This window comes from Lepidochelys kempii, chromosome 4, assembly GCF_965140285.1.
Source record: "Lepidochelys kempii isolate rLepKem1 chromosome 4, rLepKem1.hap1, whole genome shotgun sequence".
NCBI lineage: Eukaryota > Metazoa > Chordata > Testudines > Cheloniidae > Lepidochelys > Lepidochelys kempii.
In genome coordinates this window covers 134,183,914-134,207,374 of record NC_136383.1, presented here as the reverse complement: position 1 = coordinate 134,207,374, position 23,461 = coordinate 134,183,914, and the positions used below count along the sequence as shown (strand labels likewise).

At 50.8% G+C, this 23,461-nt stretch overlaps 1 protein-coding gene across 3 annotated transcripts in view; it reads left to right on the top strand.

Annotated features, from left to right (window-relative positions):
- The first annotated feature begins 6,089 nt into the window (after positions 1-6,089).
- MAVS (mitochondrial antiviral signaling protein) overlaps positions 6,090-23,461 on the top strand; it is a 36,161-nt gene continuing 18,789 nt past the window's right edge. For all 3 annotated transcript variants that reach the window (XR_012158777.2, XR_012158778.2, XM_073342930.2), the window contains exons 1-6: positions 6,090-6,195; positions 12,900-13,029; positions 15,134-15,308; positions 17,533-17,819; positions 18,668-19,613; positions 21,843-22,189. Coding sequence is in view for 1 of the 3 variants with exons in the window: in XM_073342930.2 (XP_073199031.1) it covers positions 12,913-13,029; positions 15,134-15,308; positions 17,533-17,819; positions 18,668-19,613; positions 21,843-22,189 (1,872 nt within the window). In the remaining 2 variants the exon portion in view is untranslated. The remainder of the gene's footprint in view (positions 6,196-12,899; positions 13,030-15,133; positions 15,309-17,532; positions 17,820-18,667; positions 19,614-21,842; positions 22,190-23,461) is intronic.

Genomic DNA, 23,461 nt, shown 5'->3' with positions numbered 1-23,461 from the left:
ACCCGGTGTGCTACACCCAATAATCACAACGGGGTGGAGAAGCAGAAAAGTTTATTTGCAGCTGCAAAAAGGTACAGGGAGAATAAAATCTCAAATCCTGCACAACAGAGCAGGAAGTTACACAGGCTTTTATACATCCTTTTTCCCAGCATATTTATCCAATAGCAAGCTGCTCCAAGTATCCATATAGCCAGCCAATCCAGTTCCCAGCTAGTTCCCTGATTCTTTGTATCATTTGTTAAACTATACATAAAGCTGCTTTATTCAGCATTGTTCTTCCATATCTCCCCTGTTTGGCCTTGCTTAGTTTCAGGCAGTCTGACTCTGCAACATACTGTTGCAGATTCTCAGCATAACTGCTGTGTGTGCCTCCAGGCGGGGGGGGGGCCAAGGACACTTTGGCCTAGCACACAGAGCTGCTGCGCGTGCCTCCAGGCAGGAGGGGGGGGGCCAAGGACACAGGGGCCTAGTGCGAGGGGGCTTCATCGACACTTGTGGTCTTCCATCCCCTCGAGTTACCTAGTGGCCATGCCCCAGTGTTCCCAACAACTTGAATATGAGTCAACAATGAATGTGATGCTGTTGTGAAAAAGGCAAAATGTCATTCTGGGATATATCAACGGGAGTGTCGTATGCAAGACATGGGAGGGCACTGTTCTGTTCTATTTAGCACTGGTGAGGCCTCACTTGATACTCACAATGCGAGTTCAAGCTGCTCAGCACCTCACAGGATTAGGCCCCAGAATACAACAAGTGGTGCTAGCAGTGATGGAAGTAGAATTCACTTCTTGTCAGTAAAAGCTAAAGGGGGTGGGGAGGGGGGTGTACGTGACCTCCCCCTGTGAACCGCAGGGCTCTCCCGGGAACAGCAGCGGCAAAAGGAGCAGAACGTGCAGCTCCTCTGGTGCGGCTGTACTGCCCCCAGCCCCTCCACACAGCTGCATGCCCGAGTCTCCTGTCCGGGGGGTCTGTACAGGGTTGGGGTGGTACAGCCATGCCAGAGGAGCTGCACATTCTGCTCCTGGGAACCACAGCAGCAAAAGGAGCAGAACGTGGGGCCACCAGGCAGCCCCACACTGGCAGCTCCTCTGGCACGGCTGTACCGACCCCACCCCTGTCCTCTGGTGGCGCTGCTGTACGGACCCCGGAGAGGAGATGCAGGCACACAGCTGTGTGGAAGGGCTGGGGGTGGTACAGCCGCCAGGTGGCCCCACATTCTGCTCCTCCTGCGTCTTTCCGGTATGCCGTACTGGCTATAAATATCTTACTGGTACAGCGGACCGGACCAGACCACCTTACTTGTACCACTGGATGCTAGTGTCTGCATAAAGTTTCTCCTCTCTTTACTCTCCTCCTACTGCTGAATGAAGGCATGTAAATGTGGGCATCCAACAGCCCCACCTCAGAGCCTGCACTCCCAGCTGGAGCCCTCACCTTCATGCACCCCAACCCTCTGCCCCCGCCCTGAGCCACCTCCCACAAGCCAAGCCCCTCGGCCCTACCCCCACCACACATCACCTCCATATTGGTGCACATAAAATTCATTCTGCACATGGATGTAAAAAATTAGAGGGAACACTGCCCAAAGGTGCTGAAGAAATGAGCTGAAGAAATCTCAGAGCTGCTGGCAATAATATTTACAAACTCATGGTTAACAGACTGGAAGACTGGAGATGGGCTAACGTAGTGCCCATCTTTTAAAAGGGCTGGGGACGACTGCTAAAGGCTGGGGACTGACTGGCTAAGCGGCAGTTCTGCAGAAAAGGACCTGGGGCTTACAGTGGATGAGAAGCCTGATATGAGTCAGCAGTGTGCCCTTATAGCCAAGAAGCCTAATGGCATATTGGGCTGCATTAGTAGGAGCACTGCCAGCAGATCAAGGGAAGTGATTATTTCCCTCTATTCAGCACTGGTGAGGCCACATCTGGAGTACTGTGTCCAGTTTTGGGCCCCCTGCTACAGAAAGGATGTGGACAAATTGAAGAGAGTCCAGCGGAGGGCAACAAAAATGATTAGGGGGCTAGGGCACATGACTTATGAGGAGAAGTTGAGGGAACTGGTCTTATTTAGTCTGCAGAAGAGAAGAGCGAGGGGGGGATTTGATAGCAACCTTCAACTACCTGAAGGGGGGGTTCCAAAGAGGATGGAGCTCGGCTGTTCTCAGCAGTGGCAGATGACAGAACAAGAAGCAATGGTCTCAAGTTGCAGTGAAGAAGGTCTAGGCTGGATATTAGGAAAAACTATTTCACTACGAAGGTGGTGAAACACTGGAATGCGTTACCTAGGGAGGTGGTGGAATCTCCATCCTTAAAGGTTTTTAAGGCCCAGCTTGACAAAGCCTTGGCTGGGATGATATAGCTGGGGTTGGTCCTGCTTTGAGCAGGGTGTTGGACTAGATGACCTCCTGAGGTCTCTTCCAACCCTAATCTTCCATGATCCTATGAAAGGAGAAGCCAGGGGACTATAGACCAGTAAGCCTGATTTTGATACCTGGGAAGCTACTAGATCAATGTATAAAACATTCAATTTGCAAATACCTGGAGGATGAAAGGGTGATCACTAGCAGCCAGCATGGATTTACTAAGAACAAATCATACCAAACCAGCTTGAGTTCCTTCTTTGATAGGGTAACTGGTTTGGTAGATGGGGGAAATGTGGCAGACATAATATACCTGGATGTTAACAAGGCTTTTGGCACAGTCCCAATTGACATTCTGAGAAGTAAGCTGGAGAAATGCAGGCTCAGCGGAACTACCATTAAGTGGATATATAATTGGTTAAACAACCGCAAACAAAGAGTAACTATTAATGGAATGGTGTCAGATTGGACGGAGGTCTCAAGTGGGGTTCCACAGGGATCTGTATTGAGTCTGGTGTTATTTAACGTCTTTATTAATGACCTGGATGTAGGAATAGAGAGCACACCGATCAAATTTGCAGATGACAGAAAGCTGGTGGGGGAGGGGAGGAGTTTGCCAACACTTTGGAGGCTAGAGCTAAAATTCAGAAGGATCTTGATAAATTGAAGAACTGGGCTATAGTCAACAAAATGAAATACAACAAAACAAATGTAAGGTGCTACACTTAGGGAAGAAAAACCAAATGCACAAATATAGAATGGGGGAAAACTAGCTTGGCAGCACCACTGCTGAGAAGGATCTGGGAGTTGTGGTGGATCACAACTTCAACTTGAGTCACCAATGCAATGTTGTTGCAAATTAAAAAAAAAAAAAAGCAAATGCAATGTTAGATTGCATTAACAGAGGCATAACATGTAAGTCACAGGAAGGGACAGTACCACTCAGTGCCAGTTAGGCCTCAGCTGGAGTACTGTGGTCACAAAGGATATAGATTAACTGGAAAGGATCCAGAGGTGAGTGACAAAGATGATTAAAGGGATGAAATGCAAGCCATATGAGCAAAAGCTGAAGGAACTGGGTATGTTTAATTTGGAAAAGAAATTAATGGTGATAACGGTCTTCAAATACTTGAAAGGCTGCCATAAAGAAGATGGAGAAAAGTTGTTCTCTCTTGACACAGAAGGCAGGACAAGGGGTTACAAGCTACAGCATAGCAGGATTTAGATTAAATCTCTTGAAAAACTTCCTAACTGTAAGAACAGTAGGACCATGGAACAGACTGCCTAGGAAGGTCATGGAAGCTTCTTCATTAGAGGTTTCCAAAAGGAGGTTAGATAGCCATCTGTCTTGCATGGTTTAGAGTAGACACAACAAATCCTGCATCCTGGCAGGGGGTTAGAGTAGATTACCCTTGTGGTCCCTTCTACCCCTATGATTCTAAGCATTCTTCTGCCCACACTTTGGGCTTAGCTTTCACCCTTCCTGGGCTCCTTTGGGTTGCTCCTTGCTTTTCCCAAGCAATCACTCCCAGGCCTTCCTGCCTGGAGTCTGTATACATGCATGTCTGCCTCCCAGTGCTGGACTTTGCTCCTCTTTTTAAGTCCCACACCCAGCACAGGTGCAGCTGAACTGGGCTGACTGGCCCAGGGCCTCTTGGCCCTTAAAGGGACAGGCTGCTCTGCTGCACTTCCCCTGTGGGCAGATTATTCCATACCAGACCCTGATAAACCTGCTTTTTCCCCTGTGCAAATGAAGTTCCTATAGATGGTTTTCCCAGGCATGGCCGAAAGCTCCCACCCTCGAGTGGATGCTGGCTGACTGTCAACACCGAAAGCACCAAACTCCACTTCGTTTCAGCCTGGGCTTTCCTTCTGCTCTGTCATTCATTTAATATGACCCAGCATTCTGCAGCTACGTCCCCATTCTGTGCTTATGGAGCAGGTTGGATTGGACCTTTCTGTTCTCTAATGGATCCATCAGGAATGCACCATTCACTTCCTTGAAGAAACTGACTGATGTTGGAGATTGTCACATCAGGGATGTGCTATTTTCTGTACAGCTGGTATTAAGGTAGAAACCACCATATTTTCATGTTTACAATCCTATTCTTACAAAAATACCAGTATTAAAGGCCTGTTCATCTGCGGATCTCAAGGTGTCTTGCATATTGAACTAACTAAGCCACACAAGCCCTTGTGAGGAAGGTAAGGAATATATTGAGATCACTTCACTTGCATCTGAAATGCAGCCACTTCTGGGGTGGAACACAGCAGCTACCAAACACTGCATGGCACCACTACACAATAGCTTAGGGCAAGAAATAAAGGAAAAAAATTGTATCCAACTGAAACAATGGACCTTAAAGGGACAGAATGTAATTTACTGCCATGAAATATTCACAGGACGCCCAGACTAGCCCCCCAGTTCTTGCAAACATTAACATGGGATAGTCATTGCTCACAGGTGGTCAGCAGTGACACTGTTTGTCCCCTTGGGGCCCCCTGCAAAGCTCAATTCCAGGGTCCCTGTCAGTCATCTTGCACATACAGTGTATGCAAAGTCACACTGTGCAGAGGACACACAGACTTGTATATGCTTAAATCTGATGCACTGAGAGTGAAATCAGAGTGTGTAAAATTAAGCTTGTGCATGAGTCTTTGCAGGAATTGGGGCACAAGCCTGTAACTCTGGCCAGTGCTCGTACTGTAGGTGAAGTCAGGGCTGCAGACACAAAGTGGTTTGAGTGCATACAACCTCTCAAATACGTTAAATTGTTTTTAAATTCATGCACAAGCAAAAGCGCACACACACACACAAAGAACCAACCAATCTTCCCCAATGTTAGAAACCAAGGAAATGCAAAGACACAATGGCACTTTTTAAGCAAGACACCTAAACATCCTTAACTCTGCCCACCATAAAGACATCCTTCTTTGCTGAAGGTAGATTTCCAGGACTGGGGGAAGGGGCAGAGAATGACCCCTGTTCTCTTGCATCCCGCACGACTGTGTTAAAGTCAAATGACTGAAGTTATTAACACCATGCTTGTCCTGAGCACTAAGCCAGAGGGAGGGGAAGTCAGTAAAGTCGGTTTCATCTGTCACCTATTTCTCTTTTTTCACCACACAGTAGCAAAAAAGTTAGCTGCTGGAACCAGCGAGCGCCCCTCTTTTTCAGGGGTCAGAAGTGACCAAGCTTCGTCCACTTTCCTTCCCCTCGGGGGGGAGGGACAGCTCAGTGGTTTGAGCATTGGCCTGCTAAACCCAGGGTTGTGAGTTCCATCCTTGAGGGGGCCATTTAGGGATCTGGGGCAAAAATTGGGGATTGGTCCTGCTTCGAGCAGGGGGTTGGACTAGGTGACCTCCTGAGGTCCCTTCCAACCCTGATATTCTAGGATTCTTGTAGCCGAAGTCTTCCCCTTGGTCCCAGATCGAAAGGGAAGCAGATCTGACCTCTTCTGGGAGGACTCTGGGGGCTGGGGAGGCAATAAATAAAAACTCAGGCTTCTAGCGGCCACCCACTTGCAGCCTCCCCTGGGAGCTGGAAGCAGCAACCCTCACTGCGAAATTCGCCATCGCGGCGGCCGGGAAGCCGCAGACGCCGACTCGGCTCCGCTCACCCCCACCCTTTGCCCGGCCCCGCCGAGCGCTTGATGGACGTCCGGAGCGAGGCAGAGCGGCCAATGGGCGGCGGAAGCCCGGGGCGCGGAGGGGGGCGGGCTTAGAACGCTCCGCGGGAGGGAAGCGAGGGCGCGCGCGAGAGTGGTCGCTGCGCGCGCGGGCGTGTCTCGCGTGCCCGGGCGGGGGCCCTTCCGCTGCTGGTGTCGCGCGCGCAGGTAAGGAGCGGCGGCCCCCGGCCCTCTCCCGGCTCGTGGCGCCGGGTGTCCTTGCACGAGGCCGGATTTTGCGGCGGGGGCTGGCTGAGGTTTGCCGACGCCTTCTCTCCGCCCGCAGCAGCCCCAGCGGGAGGCAGGAGCGGGGAAAGGCGTTGGCGGGCCCCCTCGGTTTAGCAGAAGGCTTGGCCGCGCCGCTGAGCGGAAGGGAGTCTGGAGGAAGCTAGGGCAAGCTGGGTGCGAGTCAGTGGAGCAGCGCGTTCTCTGGATCAAGCCGAGACGTGAACAAGACGGCTCCAGGCCGAGGGGGGGCTGCGGGAAGGGCAGAGACTCCGCACCCCCCCCTTTTTGGATGCAAAAATCTGTGGAAATGTGTCTCCTTCTTAGGCAGAAAGCCCACTCCCCTTTTGTGCAGGAGTTTGTGGTGGCATTACAGCCTCAAAGTGTGATCTCGCATCACATTAGGCTTGGCCATCCTGGACGGGAGCGCCCTAGGGAAACCTCAAGGTGGTGTTGGGGAATTAAGTAAGGTGCACTCGGCACCCCGGCACTGAACTCAGCTCAACTCAGGAAGTGAGGAAAGGACGGGTCTCCTCGATTCGGGGACTGTTGGGGACCAGTTCACCTCTACAGCTTTTGTGGCATGCAGGGAATCACTGGTGCCTTGCTCCCCACATGTTACCACACATCCCAGAATGTCCCCTGAGCCAATCCTGTAGCTCAGAGAGAGGCTCCCAGGACAGGTGTTATTTATGGGAGGGGTTAACTTCTTCACAACCCCTTTGCATTGGCAAAGGAGGTGTAAAAGGGCTAAATGAATTGTGCTGTCAGTAGTGAACCAGTCCCCTAGCATCATGTGCTCAGAGTGCCATGTTTTGAAAGAGATCCATGGCTGTGATCCTGACCTCTTGTGGACAAGAGATCCCATAAAAGATGGGGTGGAAACTGCCCAAAGCCACAGACAAATTCCGCAAAAAGAACAGGAGGACTTGTGGCACCTTGGAGACTAACAAATTTATTTAAGCATAAGCTTTCGTGAGCTACACAGCTCACTTCATCGGATGCATGTAGTGGAAAATATAGTGGGGAGATTTTATATACACAGAGAACATGAAACAATGGGTGTTACCATACAGGCTGTAACAAGAGTGATTTGGTAAGCTGTTACCAGCAGGTTTCAGAGTAACAGCCGTGTTAGTCTGTATTTGCAAAAAGAAAAGGAGTACTTGTGGCACCTTAGAGACTAACCAATTTATTTGAGCATAAGCTTTCGTGAGCTACAGCTCACTTCACCGGATGCAAACTCTGGAAAATACAGAAGATGTTCCACAGTATGCATCCGATGAAGTGAGCTGTAGCTCACGAAAGCTTATGCTCAAATTAATTTGTTAGTCTCTAAGGTGCCACAAGTCCTCCTTTTCTTGTTACAAGCAGGAGAGCGGGGCTGGGGGTGGGGACCTTTTGTAGTGATAATCAAGGTGGGCCATTTCCAGCAGTTGACAAGAATGGGGGCGGGGGGGGGGATAAACAAGGGGAAATGGTTTTACTTTGTGTAATGACACATGCACTCCCAGTCTTTATTCAAGCCTAAGTTAATTGTATCCAGTTTGCAAATTAATTCCAATTCAGCAGTCTCCTGTTGGAGTATGTTTTTGAAGTTTTTTTGTTGAAGAATTGCCACTTATAGGTCTGTAATCGAGTGACCAGAGAGATTGAAGTGTTCTCCGACTGGTTTTTGAATGTTATAATTCTTGACGTCTGATTTGTGTCCATTTATTCTTTTACATAGAGACTGTCTAGTTTGGCCAATGTACATGGCAGAGGGGCATGGCTGGCACATGATGGCATATATCACATTGATAGATGTGCAGGTGAATGAGCCTCTGATAGAGCTCATGCAGACTCATATTTTACTCATAGAAGGACTGTCAAGGAAAATGGAGGAGACATGAAAGACAATGTATGAGGTCCAGTCAGCAGTCCGTGTGCTCTGGGGTGGCTGGCATGGTTTAATAGTCCCTCTGTCTCCGTCAGCCCCTGCCAGCAATAGCTTGGGCCACTCAGTGATCTCTCCATCCTCACCTCTTTCAGGGTAACAAAAAAGTCCATACAAAACCTAAATCTAACGAACTTATACCAGGCTTTCCGCATCAATCTGGGCTCAGTAGTCCTTGCTCCTTTACTCTCAAAGCTTACAGAGAGGTCTCCTGTTGGCATAATAAAATCACCCCCACGAGCAGCAGAAGCTCTGTCTCCACCAACATAGCACTGGGTACACTAGATCTTATGTCAGTGTAACATCTCTGGGCGGGGTGGAATATTCACATCCTTGGGTTCTGCCAACACAAGCAGTAGTGTAGACCTATCCTAAGAAGCAGCATTAGGGCAATGTAATCATGCTGCATGCTCCTTGTCTGTTTCCTGAATGGTAGGACTGAGGCTATGGCTACACTAGAGAGTTTACAGCTGCTCTAATTACTTAATTACTCCAGCCCCCCCACCCCTTAGAGGGCTTGCCCTCCACCCTCCCACTTCCCTAGTTCTTCTCACGCAAGCAGCAAAAGACCAGAATCCAAAGTGCAGACAATGGAATGTTTATTGGGGTTAATTTCCAGCAAGCATGATTCCAATTTTCCCACCCACTTCCTGTTTGACCCTGGTTTATATAGTAATATTCTCAGCTATACATTAACCAATCATCTTACTGAAATTTAACTAACCAATCCTAACATACTGTAACATAATTCTCTAACCAATTATATCCCACTACCCTAATTAACTTACACTTAGGTAAATTAATTATACACCAGACAGAAAAATTAGAGAAACAGACAGATTAACAATAGAAAAGTGTGGGCCATAAAGATAAAACAATACAGAAATGAGGGTTTCACAACCATTGATAGGTGATTTCTTGCCAGACAGGATGCTATCAAACTACGTTTTCTTTAATCATTTTAAGATCTGTTTCTTTATCTGGTAGTGATGGGCACTATCAGGACAGGATCGTCTTCCTAACAGCCACATGCCACCTTATTTCCATGTGACTGGTTTGGAATGTGAGGATGTGACTGTAGGCTTCCCAGCTTATGGCTGCCCCTGCTACTTAGCCAAAGGCCTTAGCCTAAGAACAAGGCATCAGACTATCCTAGTGAGAGAAGGTCCATATACAGGCAGACTGTGATTTTGAGTCTTGGTTTTATACCTCTATAACCAGCTAAATGATAAAAATACACCTAAATTTTTAAAATACAGGCCTTTACAGGCAGACCCCCCCCTTTCCCCCCCCGCATGTGAGTGGTGGTAGCTATGTTGGTGGGAGAAGCTCTGCCATGGACATAGCACTGTCCACACCTGCACTTATGTCATCATAAATTATGAGGGTAGCTAATTCACACCCTTGATGGACATAATTTATGTCAACTTAAACTGTAGTGTGTACACAGCCACAGTGGGATTTGAGAAAAGCAAGTAGCTTCGGCTCATCAGTAGTCATGATCAGAGGGGTTGCTTAGTAACAGGAAATGGAGTTTCAGCTTTCTGCAGGATTTCAGCCAAGAGCTTACCCCTATCAGTTTCACCCTGCTCAAAGCGCTGTAGTCTCTGTGAAGAAGATGTCAGATGCTAAACATTTGTCACGTGCCCTTTTTAAATCAGAGCAAACCTCAAATGACGTCCGTCCCCCGTCCTGGCCCACCGCAATTGCTATAGAAAAATCAAGCGGTGCACATGCTACAATAAACATTTAAAAGTTATACTCTAGCCCAGAAGACAGAATTTTTGTAACCCATTTTTACCCCTGATAAATACAAAACCTGGTGCAGCCTTCGTATTGCTGTGCCACGTTAGGGCCAGAGGTAGAATTCCTGTTGCAAACCGGGGTCGTGTGGTCTAGGGTTTCTCAGATACAGCCCCCCCGCCCTCTCAGTACAGTGCTGATTTTAATAATCAAAGTGTTCTAAAATGCATGTGTATAGCAGTAGTGCCATGAAAACTGGTATTTCACAGCAGGGGCTGGAGTAGGCTTTGGGGGACAGTGGGAGAGCACCCACTGAGATGAATGGGCCATTCCACACCTCTCAGAGCTTCTGTGTCATGTGTTCTCATTCACGGGGCTGCGGAGCACCATTTAAAATGGGGGTCTTTGATTGGCCCCTCTGCCTGATCCTCTTCTCTTCTCATTTCCCTGGCCCATGAGCCCCTTCGCCCACCCCCTCCAAATCTGAGTGACTGGTGTTGCAACGTGGCTCATGGAATCTCAGCACCACTGAGGTTTGGTGCGGCCCAGAAGTGGTTGGGATGTGGCCCAGGCGGCCCTTCTGGGTCCGTGGCCTGTAGATTCATCTGAGAATATCCCATGGAGCCGAACGGTCCACCTTGCACCTCTGTAATCCACTTGCCTCCACTGCAGAGGGTTGTGCCGCGCCCCTTCCCTTGAGGCTAGCCCCCGAAGTCTATGACTCTCCTCCACTTGCCCTTGCTGCCTCCAGCCAGTAGATGTGCTCCTCCCAGCCCAACAGTTACCACCTTCCTATCTCCCTGCGGCCTCTCCAGCCCTACTTGGGGTACCGAGAAGGACAGAGCTGATAGATGAGTGGCAGTGACGTGTTTCTAGGAAGTCTGGTGCTAACGCCCTCCCTCAGCATGGGTGTCCCTTGTCATATCCCCCTTACTACCACCACTTCCACGAAAAACAAAGGGAATTCACTATCCTTGTCTAGCAGTGCCTTGTACTCTTCCCGAATGCCAAGTGCATCCCTACTAAATAATAAAGATTTGTATTCCCTTGGACTGACCAGTCGGATTTTAATTAATTAATCCCCAACTGAGCACTAGGGCTGGAGCAGACCTATTGCAAACACATGTTTGCTGCTGACAGTTCTAGAGGAAGCTGGGGCAAGGAACTGGCTGAAGCCAGTTCAGAGCAGAAGATGCTGACGTGACAAATCCGGTTTGTGACAGCAGTTGCAGGGAGAGTGGGCCAAATTCTGCTTTTGGTGACATTGGTGTAAATCAACCCCATGGATGGTAGTGGAATTACCTTGTATTTACACTTTTACCTGAGAGCAGACTTCGGCCCAGTATTTTTGCCAGCCAATGGGAGCTGTGGGAAGCGGTGGCCAGCACGTCCCTGCGGCCCGCCACTTCCCACAGCTCCCATTGGCCAGGAACGGCGAACCGCGGCCACTGGGAGCTGGGGGGGGGGGCGTGCCTGCAGGTGGTCAACGTCCACAAAATGTCTCACGGCCCGCAATCAAATTACCCTGATGGGCTGCGTGCGGCCCATGGGTTGCCCACCATTGGTTTAATGGCCATTAATTCAAATTTGGAACACTGGGAGTAGAGAGGCAGCAAGGAAAAGGACCTTCTTTCCATTGCTTGGAACAGACAGACCCTGTTTTAGCCAATACAGGTGAGCCCAGCAAATTGCAAGGATCTGTCCAGTTATTTCTGTGGCCTTCATCACCATGGTATCTGAGCACCTCACGAATATTAATGGATTTTATCCTTCCAGCGTGTCAGGAAAGGAAGGTATTATGCCTGCTTTACAGATAAGGGACAAGGTAGACTAAGTGACTTGCCTATGCTCAGCTGGGATTGGAACCCAAGTCCCTCCCAATCCGGCGTGCTATCCACTATCTCATTCATCCGCTTTATCTGTATCAGTTTTCTCTGTCATAAACTCCATCCAGTTTCATCTCTTGGTTTCACTGAGGAACATGCTTTGATTCTCTTAGGAAACTGCAAGTGTTTGCTGTGTAGAATACCACATCACTTCACAGCCCAAGCGATAACTCTTTTATTTATACTGTTTAGGAGGTTCTAGTAGTATACAGTTTGAGGGCCAACATTCCTACTGTAGCAAGAGTTGCATAGAAAACCTAGTGCTGCAATGCGTAATATATCAACATACTGAACTGACTGAAATCCCTTACTTAAAATCGAATAATTTGTAAACTCTCAAGGCAGCCACAATACTAAGTCTGAAACAAATCTAATCCTAATTGTAAAAATAATGGCTTTATAATGCCATTTTCCTGTTCTTAAAAATGTGTGTCTTGCTGTGTGAAAGCCCAATATGAACAATTGATCATACAGTGAAACTGACTAGATGCGAAGTGCTGTTAGATCAGGGATTGGCAACCTTTGGCACGTGGCCCGTCAGAGAAAGACCGTGGCGGGCCAGGCCAGTTTGTTTGCCTGCAGCGTCTGCCGGTTCGGCCGATCGCAGCTCCCACCGGCTGCGTTTTGCCGCTCCAGGCCAATGGGGGCTGCGAGAAGCAGTGCAAGCCGAAGGAAGTGCTGGCCGCATTTCCCGCAGCCCCCATTGGCCTGGGACAGCAAACCACAGCCATTGGGAGCTGTGATGGGCCGAACCTGTGAACGCCACATGTAAACAAACTGGCCTGGCCCTCCAGTGGCTTTCCCTGTTGGGCTGCGTGCCAAAGGTTGCCGATCCCTGTGTTAGATACAAAGTTTTAATAGAAAAAGTTTTCATTTTTCATAGGATTTTTTTCAATAAAAATGTTCTGAGTAGCTCCAATTATTATTATTATGAGACTGTAAGCTCTTTTTGGTAGGGATCATCTGTTTTTTCTGTGTTTGTGCAGTGCCTTGCACAGTGGGCCAACCTGCAATATAAAAGTTAACTAATAACAACTGCTGTGTGTTGGATTTTTTTGCTAAATTGATCTTCTCGCTCCTAGGTGCGAAGCAAAGATGGGGTTTGCTGAGGACAAGGTTTATGACTACATTAGGGAAAACATGCACGACTTCCATCGCATCCGGGTGCGCCAGCTGATTCACCATCTGCCGTGTCTCTCTGATGCAGACAGGGTAATTCTTTATTTATTCTTTACCTCTGTTTTCTTCTTTGAACCTGCCATGCTAGTTCAGGCACACATGTGTGGGAACGGGGTTGGGGTGACAGTAGATATCATCCCTCCACAACTCTAACCTCCTGTCTCGCAGAACCAGCAACTTCGCCCCAAACTGGAAAATGCTCAACGTGCTAGATCAGTGCTTAAAACATCAATGTACAAATCGCTGGGAAGAACAAATAGAAAACAACAAGCTAGACTGCTCTAGATTCCTGGCCAGAACTATCATGCTAGTGTGGTGGCCGACCGGCTGGGGATCTAACCTGTGACCTCCAAAGCTAGAAGCTTGAACTGCCACAGCTTGAGCTAAAGCATCAAGTCTCCCAAGTAACTAGGCTCACATCCTCTATGGTGCAGGCACAGAGAGGGGGACACATAATGCATGCTGACCAGTGGGTTACACTGCCAGATCCCTCATCACAGGGCGATGTGCAAAACTAAGGCAGTCTCTTGCCAGCTCCAGAATTGGATGGTGGCTGCAAACTAGAGGTGGATACTGGGAGGCATAAAGCCCAGTCCAAACCCAGAAGGAGTAGCCATGCAGCCAATGGGACACAGTGATGCCAGAATTGTAACTAGGAGGGAGCACAAGTCAGAGAGATCCTTACAGTCTCAGATATATATATATATATTTAAATATTGAAAAGTGATGAGGGAAAACTAACCAACTGGTGGAGGGGGTGGGGATGGGAGACACAGAGCTGGCATCATGTTACCCAGCAATCTGTCCCTCGAGCAGCCATGGACACTCATGTCATATCCAGTCCCAACCCCAGCATGAAATGCCCCCGTCCTGGGCAGGACACCTGAGAAGTCTGTCTTGTTTTTAAGGAGTCTGTCTGTCTCTCTCTCTCTGTGGATTGTGCTGCCAGTAAAGGAGAATTCTTGGTTTGAGCTCTGTGTGTGGTAAGAAAGAGGGAGAAAACCACCACGTGTGGGAGTGTTTTGTGGCAGCTGTATCTATAGCTGCTGCTGCTCACGAAGTCTCTACCTAGTTAGAGCAGGGAGCTGCTTTCTGCAGCCTGGGCTCTCTGTCTGCATCTCAGGGACAGACTCTTCCTGCAACACAGGTGCAGGTAACCAACCAGCGTGCCCTGCCAGCTAAGAACAGCCCAGGTAATTAGGAAACCTAGGAATTGCCAGATTGGATCCGGTGCCTCTGGTCCCGTGTCTTGTCTCTGACAGCGAGCAGCACCAGGTATTTCTGAGGAAGATGCAAGAACTCTGCAGTGGGCAGAGGTGGGGTAGTCTGTCCCCGCAGAAAGATGATCTCCTGATCCCTAATAGTGATCAGCTTAAACCGTGAAGTATGAGGGTTAATATAGTTGTTAGGCCTGTGGCCACTGCAGCTCATGGAGACTGTATGGTCTTGGCGTGCATGGCTGTATTCTGACTAGCAGGCGGGCTGCTGACCCTCAGTTACTGATCCCTCCCCCCCCCCCCCCCCAAAAAAAAAAAACCTTGAAAGGTAAAGGGAGAGCCATACAGCAGGGTTTGAAAAATAGTGCCCCTTCCTGCCCCCCCTTCCTTACTCTGTTCCCTCCTCCCTCCCTAACCGAACCTCTACTCCCGTTGCTCTCCAGCCTTGGCTTGCTCCTGGCTTTCGCCTGCTCCCCTGTCCAGAGCTCCCGCTGGCTGCAGTCCTCGCAATGGGGAGGTGGAATGTAGGGTACAACATGGAGGGTGCTCAAGGTTCTGTGAGCTGTAACTGCTTCCAGCCCTCCTGCTCTGTCATCCCTCCTGACCTGCGGCACCCCTGCTTGTCCTGGCTCTACGCAGACCCAGTAACATGTTAGCATCCTGCCTTGCAATTCCCCTTGCTGCTCCAGCACGGGGCCACCTCCTCGTACACAACACAGAACTCTGCCAAACTGTGCCGTGGCTCCTGGAGCTTCCTCTTGCCCTGAGCAATCCTGCCAGCTGACTCCTGGCTAAATGCCTCGGCCTGAGCAGGACCCCAGGTGCTGAGCGGCCGAGCGCTTTGTCTGACTCCTTCTGAGACTGATGAAATGCCCCGTAGCCAGCCCCTTTCTCAGTGTTCTCTCCCTGCTGATTTTTAGGAAGAGATCGAAGCCCACGACGACAGGAAAGGGAACGAGCACGCCGTGTGGGAGCTCTTCTTCTACCTGAAATGCAGGAATGGCTGGGTGAAGGAGCTCATTGAGGCGCTCAGGAAGAACAGGCACCATGATCTCGCAGACAGGGTTCAGTGCAAGTACGATGCTCACCAAGTCCGTAAGTTTCCTTGCAGCACCTGTCCCTTAATACATGCTGCGCTCTCTTAACTGCCTGGCCCTGGGACTCTCTCTAGCATCACCACAGTATCTCAACGCCTTGCAGTCTTGACTGTGAGGTAGGGCAGGGCTGTTATCCCACAGGTACAGGGGGGCCAAGTTGTCAGAGAGGCCTAAAGCTGCCAGTAGACACCTTGTGGGATTTGCAAAAGCACCAAAGCAGGTTTCAGCACCAAACTCCCATTGAAATTGAATAAACACCTCTGAGGATCTGGCGCTAAGTGACTTGCCCAAGTCACATTGGCAGTCCGTGGCCGAGCTGGGATTTGAACTCTGGTTTCCCAAGGCCCAGGCTAGTGCTGGGAATGGGCGACAGGGTCGGATCACTTAATGATTACCTGCTTTGGTCATTCCCTCTGAAGCACGTGGCAAAGGCCACTGTTGGAAGACAGGATACTGGGCTAGATGGACCTTTGGTCTGACCCAGTGTGGCCATTCTTATGTTCTAACCACTGGTCAATCCTTCCTCTGTTTCTTTCCCATTTCCTGGAAGTCTCTTCGGGGCTATCACTGCTGTGATTAGGAGGGAGTAAGTTTTAAATATACAACTCCAATCAATTGTAGAGACCGGCACCAGTAGCAAAGTCTGACTCCTCCATCCCTCCTGCCCGCAGGGTTAATAAATTAACCCCAGCCTTTCACCCGCTTACCCCTCTCCCGACCCACCTCCTTCTTGAAAGCTTGGTGATGCATCTGCTCTGGAAGTCAGCAGGTCCTGGCTACGCTAGCAGGTTCCAAACCTTGGAGGCTTCTCCTCAGAAACAGCACCTGCCCCTTCCCCTTGTTAAAACCTACAGGCTGCTGGGTCCAGCTGCTCAGCTGATCTTCTCTGCAGTGGCACGGCCCAAGGAAAGAGGTGGAAGTTGGCACCCCAAATCACTGAGGTTGAATCCCACGTGTAGAATTGCAGGGCACAAGGGTAAGGTGGCTACTGGACCTTCGTGCTGGGCCATAGCTGGAGTTTCTGAATGGCCTGAAGCTGCAGCCCCATGTTGTCTGCTTTGCAGTAATTCAGACTCCAGGTGACAGAGACCTGGAAAACTGTAGCGAGGTCTGGCCCCCCTTCAAGCGGAATGTGATCTTTCCTTCCAACTGCCTGGGACCACTAGAGAGCCGATGAGACCCATCCCCAGCTTGCAGACTGGTGTCACAAACAGCCAGCAAAGTCACTCAGTGCAGGGAGCAGCAACAAACCTCACCCGGTCTTGTGACTGCCTCTGCCAACCTACGAGCGCTTGCTCATGGGCTAACTCTTAGCCTTGCAGGCCTTGTCCAAGCCTCCATCTCTGCTAGGCACAGGGTAAAGGGCACTGCCACGCACTAGTGGGTTGGGTAAGATGGGGAGAGAACCCTGAGCATCATCCACATAGAAAATATGGACTGTGGGCTCTTCACTCGCTAGCTAGTCCACGTTGAATGAGTGGCGTGGTAGAATGGGACCTTGTGAAGGCAAAGGGGTCCAGCGCAGGATCCTGTCTGTCCTGGCGTGCTTGGCTTTGGTGCTCAAGCTAACAGTCCCTTCCAGGGACAAATGGGAGAAGTCTGGTGGCGGTAAGGTCACCTCCTGGAATCTTCCTGTGCGTGCCGCAGCCTGGCTTTGAGCTTCAGGGGACGCTGCAAGCTCCTCTCCTCATCTGCTCACCTGGAGCAGCACCTGGCTGATCAGCAAGTGGGGGAGGCTGACTTGAGCAGGAGATCGATAGTTCTTGGTTTCTCTGTGGGTGATCTGTGCCTGGCAGGATGCCCTACCCTGCGTATAGATTGTATTTGTACTCATATATTTTTGTAATGAGCCGGGGCTTAGTGTGCCAGACACACACAAATGCTCCGTAGCCTAGGTGAGATGAGGTGGGTCTCAGCCCAGTTGCTAGGGGACATGTCCATTTCAATGGAAGTGCTGTCACAGTGACAACAACTGTTCATTGACTGTCTCAGCTGAGAGCTGGGAGGTTGAACGAGCCATGGAGAGCAAGAACTCCTCACTACCTCATAGAGGACGCACCTCTGAGTGAAGGTACATTTGTTGTCGGTGCCTGGTTTCCCTCTGACTAGACAGAATGCTTCCCTTCTAGAGCCACACCAGTGCTAAAGTCAGCCCCTGCCGGTACTCCCCATCTCCCATATTACCCATCACTTCAAATATTCTGTGCTCTCTCTTCCTGCAGGTCCTCGGAACAAAGCACCACTTCCTGCTGTGAATAACTCTCTGCCCAGCTGCAAGTCGGTTTGCTCTCAGATGCCTCCACCGACAGCTAATCCTCATCCTCAGCGCGCTGGCCCCACCTTTGAGAACAATCCCCACACGCCTTCATTGCCTAGGCAGCCAGCAAGTCTCCCAGAGCCTAACATACCCCTGCCTCTCCAGACGAATCCGTCTGGAGTGGAAAGCTACCAAGACCTGGGGGAATACAATACTCCTGTGCAAGAAATGGAGCCGTTAGCAAAGCAAAAGGTTTGTTGGTCTCTGAGAGTGTCCTGTGGCGTCATATCTCTTGGGTTTGGTTGACAAGAACCTGACTCTTAAAACTGGGCCGAGTTCCTGCCTGTGTCCCAGCCCCCTGTGCTGTTCTGACCGCTCAAAGAGGCTAGAAGTCAGCCAGATCCCGGCTCCTGCACTGCTCCCATTCCATCCAAAGCAGATGCGCTGCAGCCATTCCTGCCTGGTGCACATGATCCAGAGATTCAGGGTGTTACAGCCAGCTGCCCAATACCCACCTTTGCCATGGGTTTGATAGATTGGGGGCCAGAAGGTGGTCTGGACCCTTCTCTCTCTCTCCAGCTGGTGCTGCCATCGCTCCTGCCCCAGAGAAGTGGCTACAGCATGTGCCGGGTACCCTGTCAGTCACGTTCTCTCTCCGGAGGTAGCTGTTCCATTCTACGTGCCCTGGCACACGGCGATTCCTTCTGGTTCAAAGGCGATCTCGGTGCTAGGGAAGTGCTGGAGTGTCACCCCCTAATTCCCGCAGGCCCCAAGGCAGGGGAGAACCCAGAGTGACTGCCTCCAAGGCGAGGAGGAAAGCTAGTCTCCATGTCCATTCAGTCCTTGCTTCTCTTCAGAGTTCAGTGACGAGGGTAAAACACCACCTCCAAGGGGCTCTGCCTATTGACCAGGGCTTAGGTGTAGAGGCAGCGCTGTGGAGAGAGGAGTTTGGACACCAGGGCTCTGTCTCCTTCCGAACACTTGGGTCAAAACAAGGCCTGGGGGTGGGTCTGTCCAGCGCCTCGAGGGAGCCTCCATCCCAATTTGGGCCTAAAGAATAATTCTCTTATGGTCTAAACACATCTCGTTTTTTCTTCCAGGTTGCAGAAGATGCCCTGACCCCGTGGAGGGAAGCTCCGAGTCCCCAACCCACTGGGAACGCAGCACTAGCTGATCTCAGGGCATCACAGGAAGGCAGTAACCATGGAGATGGTCTGTCCTCAGCAGCAGTCCAATTACCTCCTGGATCACCAGCGGGACACCTGCTGGGTTGTGGGGGTGTGCCCAGAGGAGAGGTGGAAGTGGCTCAGCCAGGCAGACCAGTATTTGACCCAAGCGGACAGGGGCAGGACTGGGCTGGCCGCCAGCAGCATCCGGTCTGCGTGAACGGTGGGTATTTTGGGAACATGAATCACCTGAACATTGGGAACAGCAGAAAGGCATCCATGCCTGGAGAGCCTGTTCAGAGAGGTGAGCCGGCCGCCGCTCCTAGCCCAGAGGATTTCAAGAACCAGCCAGAAGAGGTTTACTATTCTTCTTTTGAGCGCTCTCCCCTGGCTGCCAGTGCCAACAGAGCTGTCCCCGGACATGGGCAGCAGGCTGGAGATTCGCTCCGGGAACAGAAGATTCAGGCTTTGCAGGGTTACGAGAATGGGAACCTGACGAGCAGCATGGTGGATGTTCATAACCCTGTCCTTCTGCAGACCCAGTTTGATGCAGAGCAGAAACGTGCCCAGGGGCAGAGAGAAGACCATGGTGGAGAGAGGGATGCGTTTCCTCTACACCAAATCAGAGATTCCGCACAAAGCACACACAGTTATGGCGAGTTGGGAGCCATCAAAGGAAGGACTGACTCTAGCCCTGCAATCGGATCAGCGCCCGCCTCTCAGACGACGAGCACCATCCCCACAAACCTCAGTGAGGATGCGACTGCTCATGATTTGGGAGCATTAGATCTCGGCACAACACGCTTGGCCAGCTCCTCTGAAAAACTGGCTTCAGGCCCCTCTGCTGGACCTTCCCAAGGGATCCCTGAGCAGAACTCAGGTAGCACCATCAATTCCCACTGGGGTGGGTGGTCGGGCAGGTGCCTAGCAGATACCCCGGGTGTTGCCAGTGTACCAGCAAACAGCAGGAGTAAGAGCTTTCCCTGTCAGTATTCACACAGGGCCATTTTAGTCTGCTCCTGGTGCAAAGGGGGCAGCATCTTCATCACCGGGGATGAGTTAGGGACATTGAAACCTGTGATCAAAATTGCACTGGCTTCCAGCTGCAGTGGGAATTGCAGTGTCTGCATAGCATCCACTGGCTTCTCCTACCCCCAAGCAGAATTTGTGGTGTGGGGGAGGTACACTTAGAGGTGCACCTGACTCAGTGCAAGGCTGTTCTTGGTATTGTGCCACTCCACTCCATGTGGAACTGGCTGGTCCACTCGCTGGCTAAGCGCAGCCAAAGCTGGATTCGTCGCAGCTCATCAATGCTGGGCTGGGCCAAGGCTGCGCCAGGCTTGGGGAAGGAGGCAGCACCACGTACCACATGTGTTTTGAAGCCCCAAGCCACTTCTGGTTTCCCAGCGACATGGGGCAGATGGGACCTGGGGTGAGTGTGACAGGGAGGAATGGGGCTGACCACCTTGCTAGTCTTGGAGTTTCCTGTTCCCTCACCCAGAAGGCTAAAGCCAGACTTTGCCCGTGTCAAGAGAGGGCCCCTCCCATGGTGTCTCTGAATTCACAGCTCTCCTTGCTCCAGTGCCTGGGTTCCAGGCAAAAGTAACTTGTTAGTACAATTTCCCTGTAGGAAACAGATATACACCCAGAAGTGAGGGACAGTCTCTTGGCCTAGTTATGCACCTGAGTCTTGGGCCCCGTTTGTCAGCAGGTTTGCCAACCTGTGCTGCCTTCAATCAGGTTTGCCAGGGGAAAAACCGGCCAAATTTGGTGACATGCCACGTGGGACCAAGCCAAACTTGGCTATCTTGGGCTGAGTTTCGATTTGGGTTTGGACTTGGACTAGAGGGGGGTGTCAACCTCCCATGAACCAAAACTAGAAAATGGCTTCCCATGAACCCCTGCAAAGTGGAGATGCTGGTTGTAACCAGATAGTGAATGTGACTGTTGCTGTCTATGCTAGCCCAGCTGACTTCTTTACAAAGACTTTCCCCAGCAGTAGGTCCAGGTTGTAGAGTTGTGTTACGGATCAGAGCGCTGTGAGAGACAGAACCAAGAGAGAACCCCACAGCACTCTGGTCAATCCACCTGCTCCCTGTGGCCCAGGCCGAGGGCCAAACACCTTGCTCAGAGCTTGAAGGTACTAGAGAGATGAATTTGGGAGCCAGTGAGCTTAGCTACTTCGTCAACATGGGAGGTAGAAAAGAGAGCTATAAGCTGGAGCCCTTACTACCTTTCAGTGGGGGCGAGACGGATGGGGTGTGAAGGGTAGGGCTTCGCATGGTGCTGGCAGCAGACAGATGTTTCTGAGGATGCTGTGTAGCATTCCCAGTTACCTGTCTACCTGGAATTGACCAAACCTCTTAGCTCAGATTACAGTACAATGGAGGTTACTAAATGCCTGACCTGAGTCCGTTCCTTAGTGCCTCTCATTAGACCAGCGGTTCTCAAACTGTGGGTCAGGACCCCAAAGTGGGTTGCGACCCCAATTTTAATGGGGTCACCAGGGCTGACTTAGACTTGCTGGGGCCCGGGGCCAAAGCCTAAGCCCGAGGGCTTTGACTTTTCTCCCCAGGCTGGCAGGGATTGGGCGGGCTTAGGCTTTGGTCCCCTCTCCTGGGGTCCTGCAGTAATTTTTGTTGTCAGAAGGGGGTCACGGTGCAATGAAGTTTGAGAACCCCCGCGTTAGACCCATCGCCCTGTGCCCCACAACCACACTCCTGTTCTCTTTCATGGGCCTGCTCCAAAGCTCTCTGAAGTCATTGGGGGGATCTTTCCATTGACGTCAGAGCCCTTTGGCTCAGACCCCTGTTGCACACATTGTTTGTTAACAGTGCGCGTCATGTCCGGCAGGCCTAATGCAGAATGACCTCCTCCCCTCCCTTTTTGTCTGGAGCAACTATAACATTTTCCCCCCTGTACCAAGAAACGTGGCTTCATAAAGAGGCACCGGATAAGAGACTCCTTCTGGAGACCACCCCCTCCCTTGGACTGGGACTTTCCCATTGTTAAATAGTGAAATATTGTTGGGGGCGGTGGGAAGGAACTCCCAACTCCTATTCATTTCATACATCCTGATTAATACACGTTGTGCCTTGTTTCCCTCCAGATCCTCAAAGCAAAGTCCAGATCCTAGCTCCTGCAGCTCACATGCTACGCCCCGCTTCAACTCCTGGACCCAGCAACGTTCTTCCAACTAGTTCCCCCCTCCATCCCAGTACGACTAGCATTAAGAGTGTTCTCAAGCTCTCCAGTGCCATGCCTGCTGTGGAATTCCCTGACCCTAGTGACTTCTCCTCTACTGCTGTGATTCCGCCTAGTTCACCTGCATTGCCCTCTGACCCGTCAGAGCCAGCGTTCAACAGCGACCTGGGTGAGCTGAAATCTCCCGTCCAAGAGTGCAAACTGCCAACGAGAGAGACAGACAGCAGCAGCACCTCCATGCCAAAGGAGAATGTAGGTTATCACATGTGTTGGATGTGTGTTCACCTTGATCCTGTTGTACACAATGACCCCAAATGGTCTTGTTCTGCCTGAGCTATGGTCTCCCGCAGAACCATAGCCTTTCAGAGAGATCCTGCCAAACAAGCTCCCTTTAGCCTGGACCCTTTCTGCAGGTTTTTTTCTCTCCATTCTCCTTGCCCTGTCCCAGAGCCTTGTTTAAACCGAGTGAGGTTCTAATGGTAGAATCGGGCAGCACAGTCCGTAATCATGGATATGAAGGGCTTGAGTCAAAGCCCACTGAAGTCGGCTTCTTCCACCTTTTCCTCACCTCCCCGTCCCAAAGGGTCCTCCAGAGCCCTGATAACCTCCTCACCTGCCCAGAGGCTTCCCATTCCTCCAGCCGAGGGGAGCTAGCTACGACCTGTGTTCCCTGTTAAGCTGCACGCTTGGGCGACCGTGCAGGAGAGATTCAGATGCCACCCAGCTGATTATCAGAGCATGCACAGCCAGCAGTGTGTGTTCAGGTGCCCCTCCCGCCACGTTGCTCCATCCTGCAGCTGCTCCCAGGATCCTCCTGCTGGCTGTGCAGAGTGGGGAGGAGGGTGCTGATGTCAGGGTGTCCCCCCTCCCCTGTACCCCATCTCTGCAGAGCAGGGCAGAGGGGACAGCCTGGATCAGGAGGCCTCGGAGCTCCTGAGGTCTGAATGGTGAGTGGCTGAGTGCCTTCTTAAAGAGACAGTGCACTGTTTCTGAGATTTCCCCAGCAGTCAGCTCACACTCTCTCTGTCTCTTCCTCTCCTCCTCCCCGTGTACCCCATCTCCACAGAGCCGGGGAGGGGAGACAAGACAATAGGGCTCAGGACAGAGCAGGAGAGCGTTCAGTGAGTGGCTTAAAGAGACAGCGCATGGCACACACACTATCTCTGTCTCGCACACACAGCCAGCACACACACCATCTCTGTCTGTCTGTCACACACACACACCCACCCACCCAGGTGTCTCTCTCTCTCTCACACACATCCTATTATTGTTACTACTTGGTACTTCCTGCAATGCACATATATTCTCTGTAATTTTATTCTTTCAAAGGGTGTTATTTTTCTGTTTTGACTGGTCTATGCATTTCATAATTTTTACTTCTCTTACACTTAAATTTAATTCTTTGAGTAGTGAGTTCTATAATGCCCAACCTCTCCTGGCTGGAGTAATATCCCTATGGTAACTTTTAAAAAATATATATTATATCTAGGTTTTTTGTTCCTACTGGTAGCGCACATCCACACA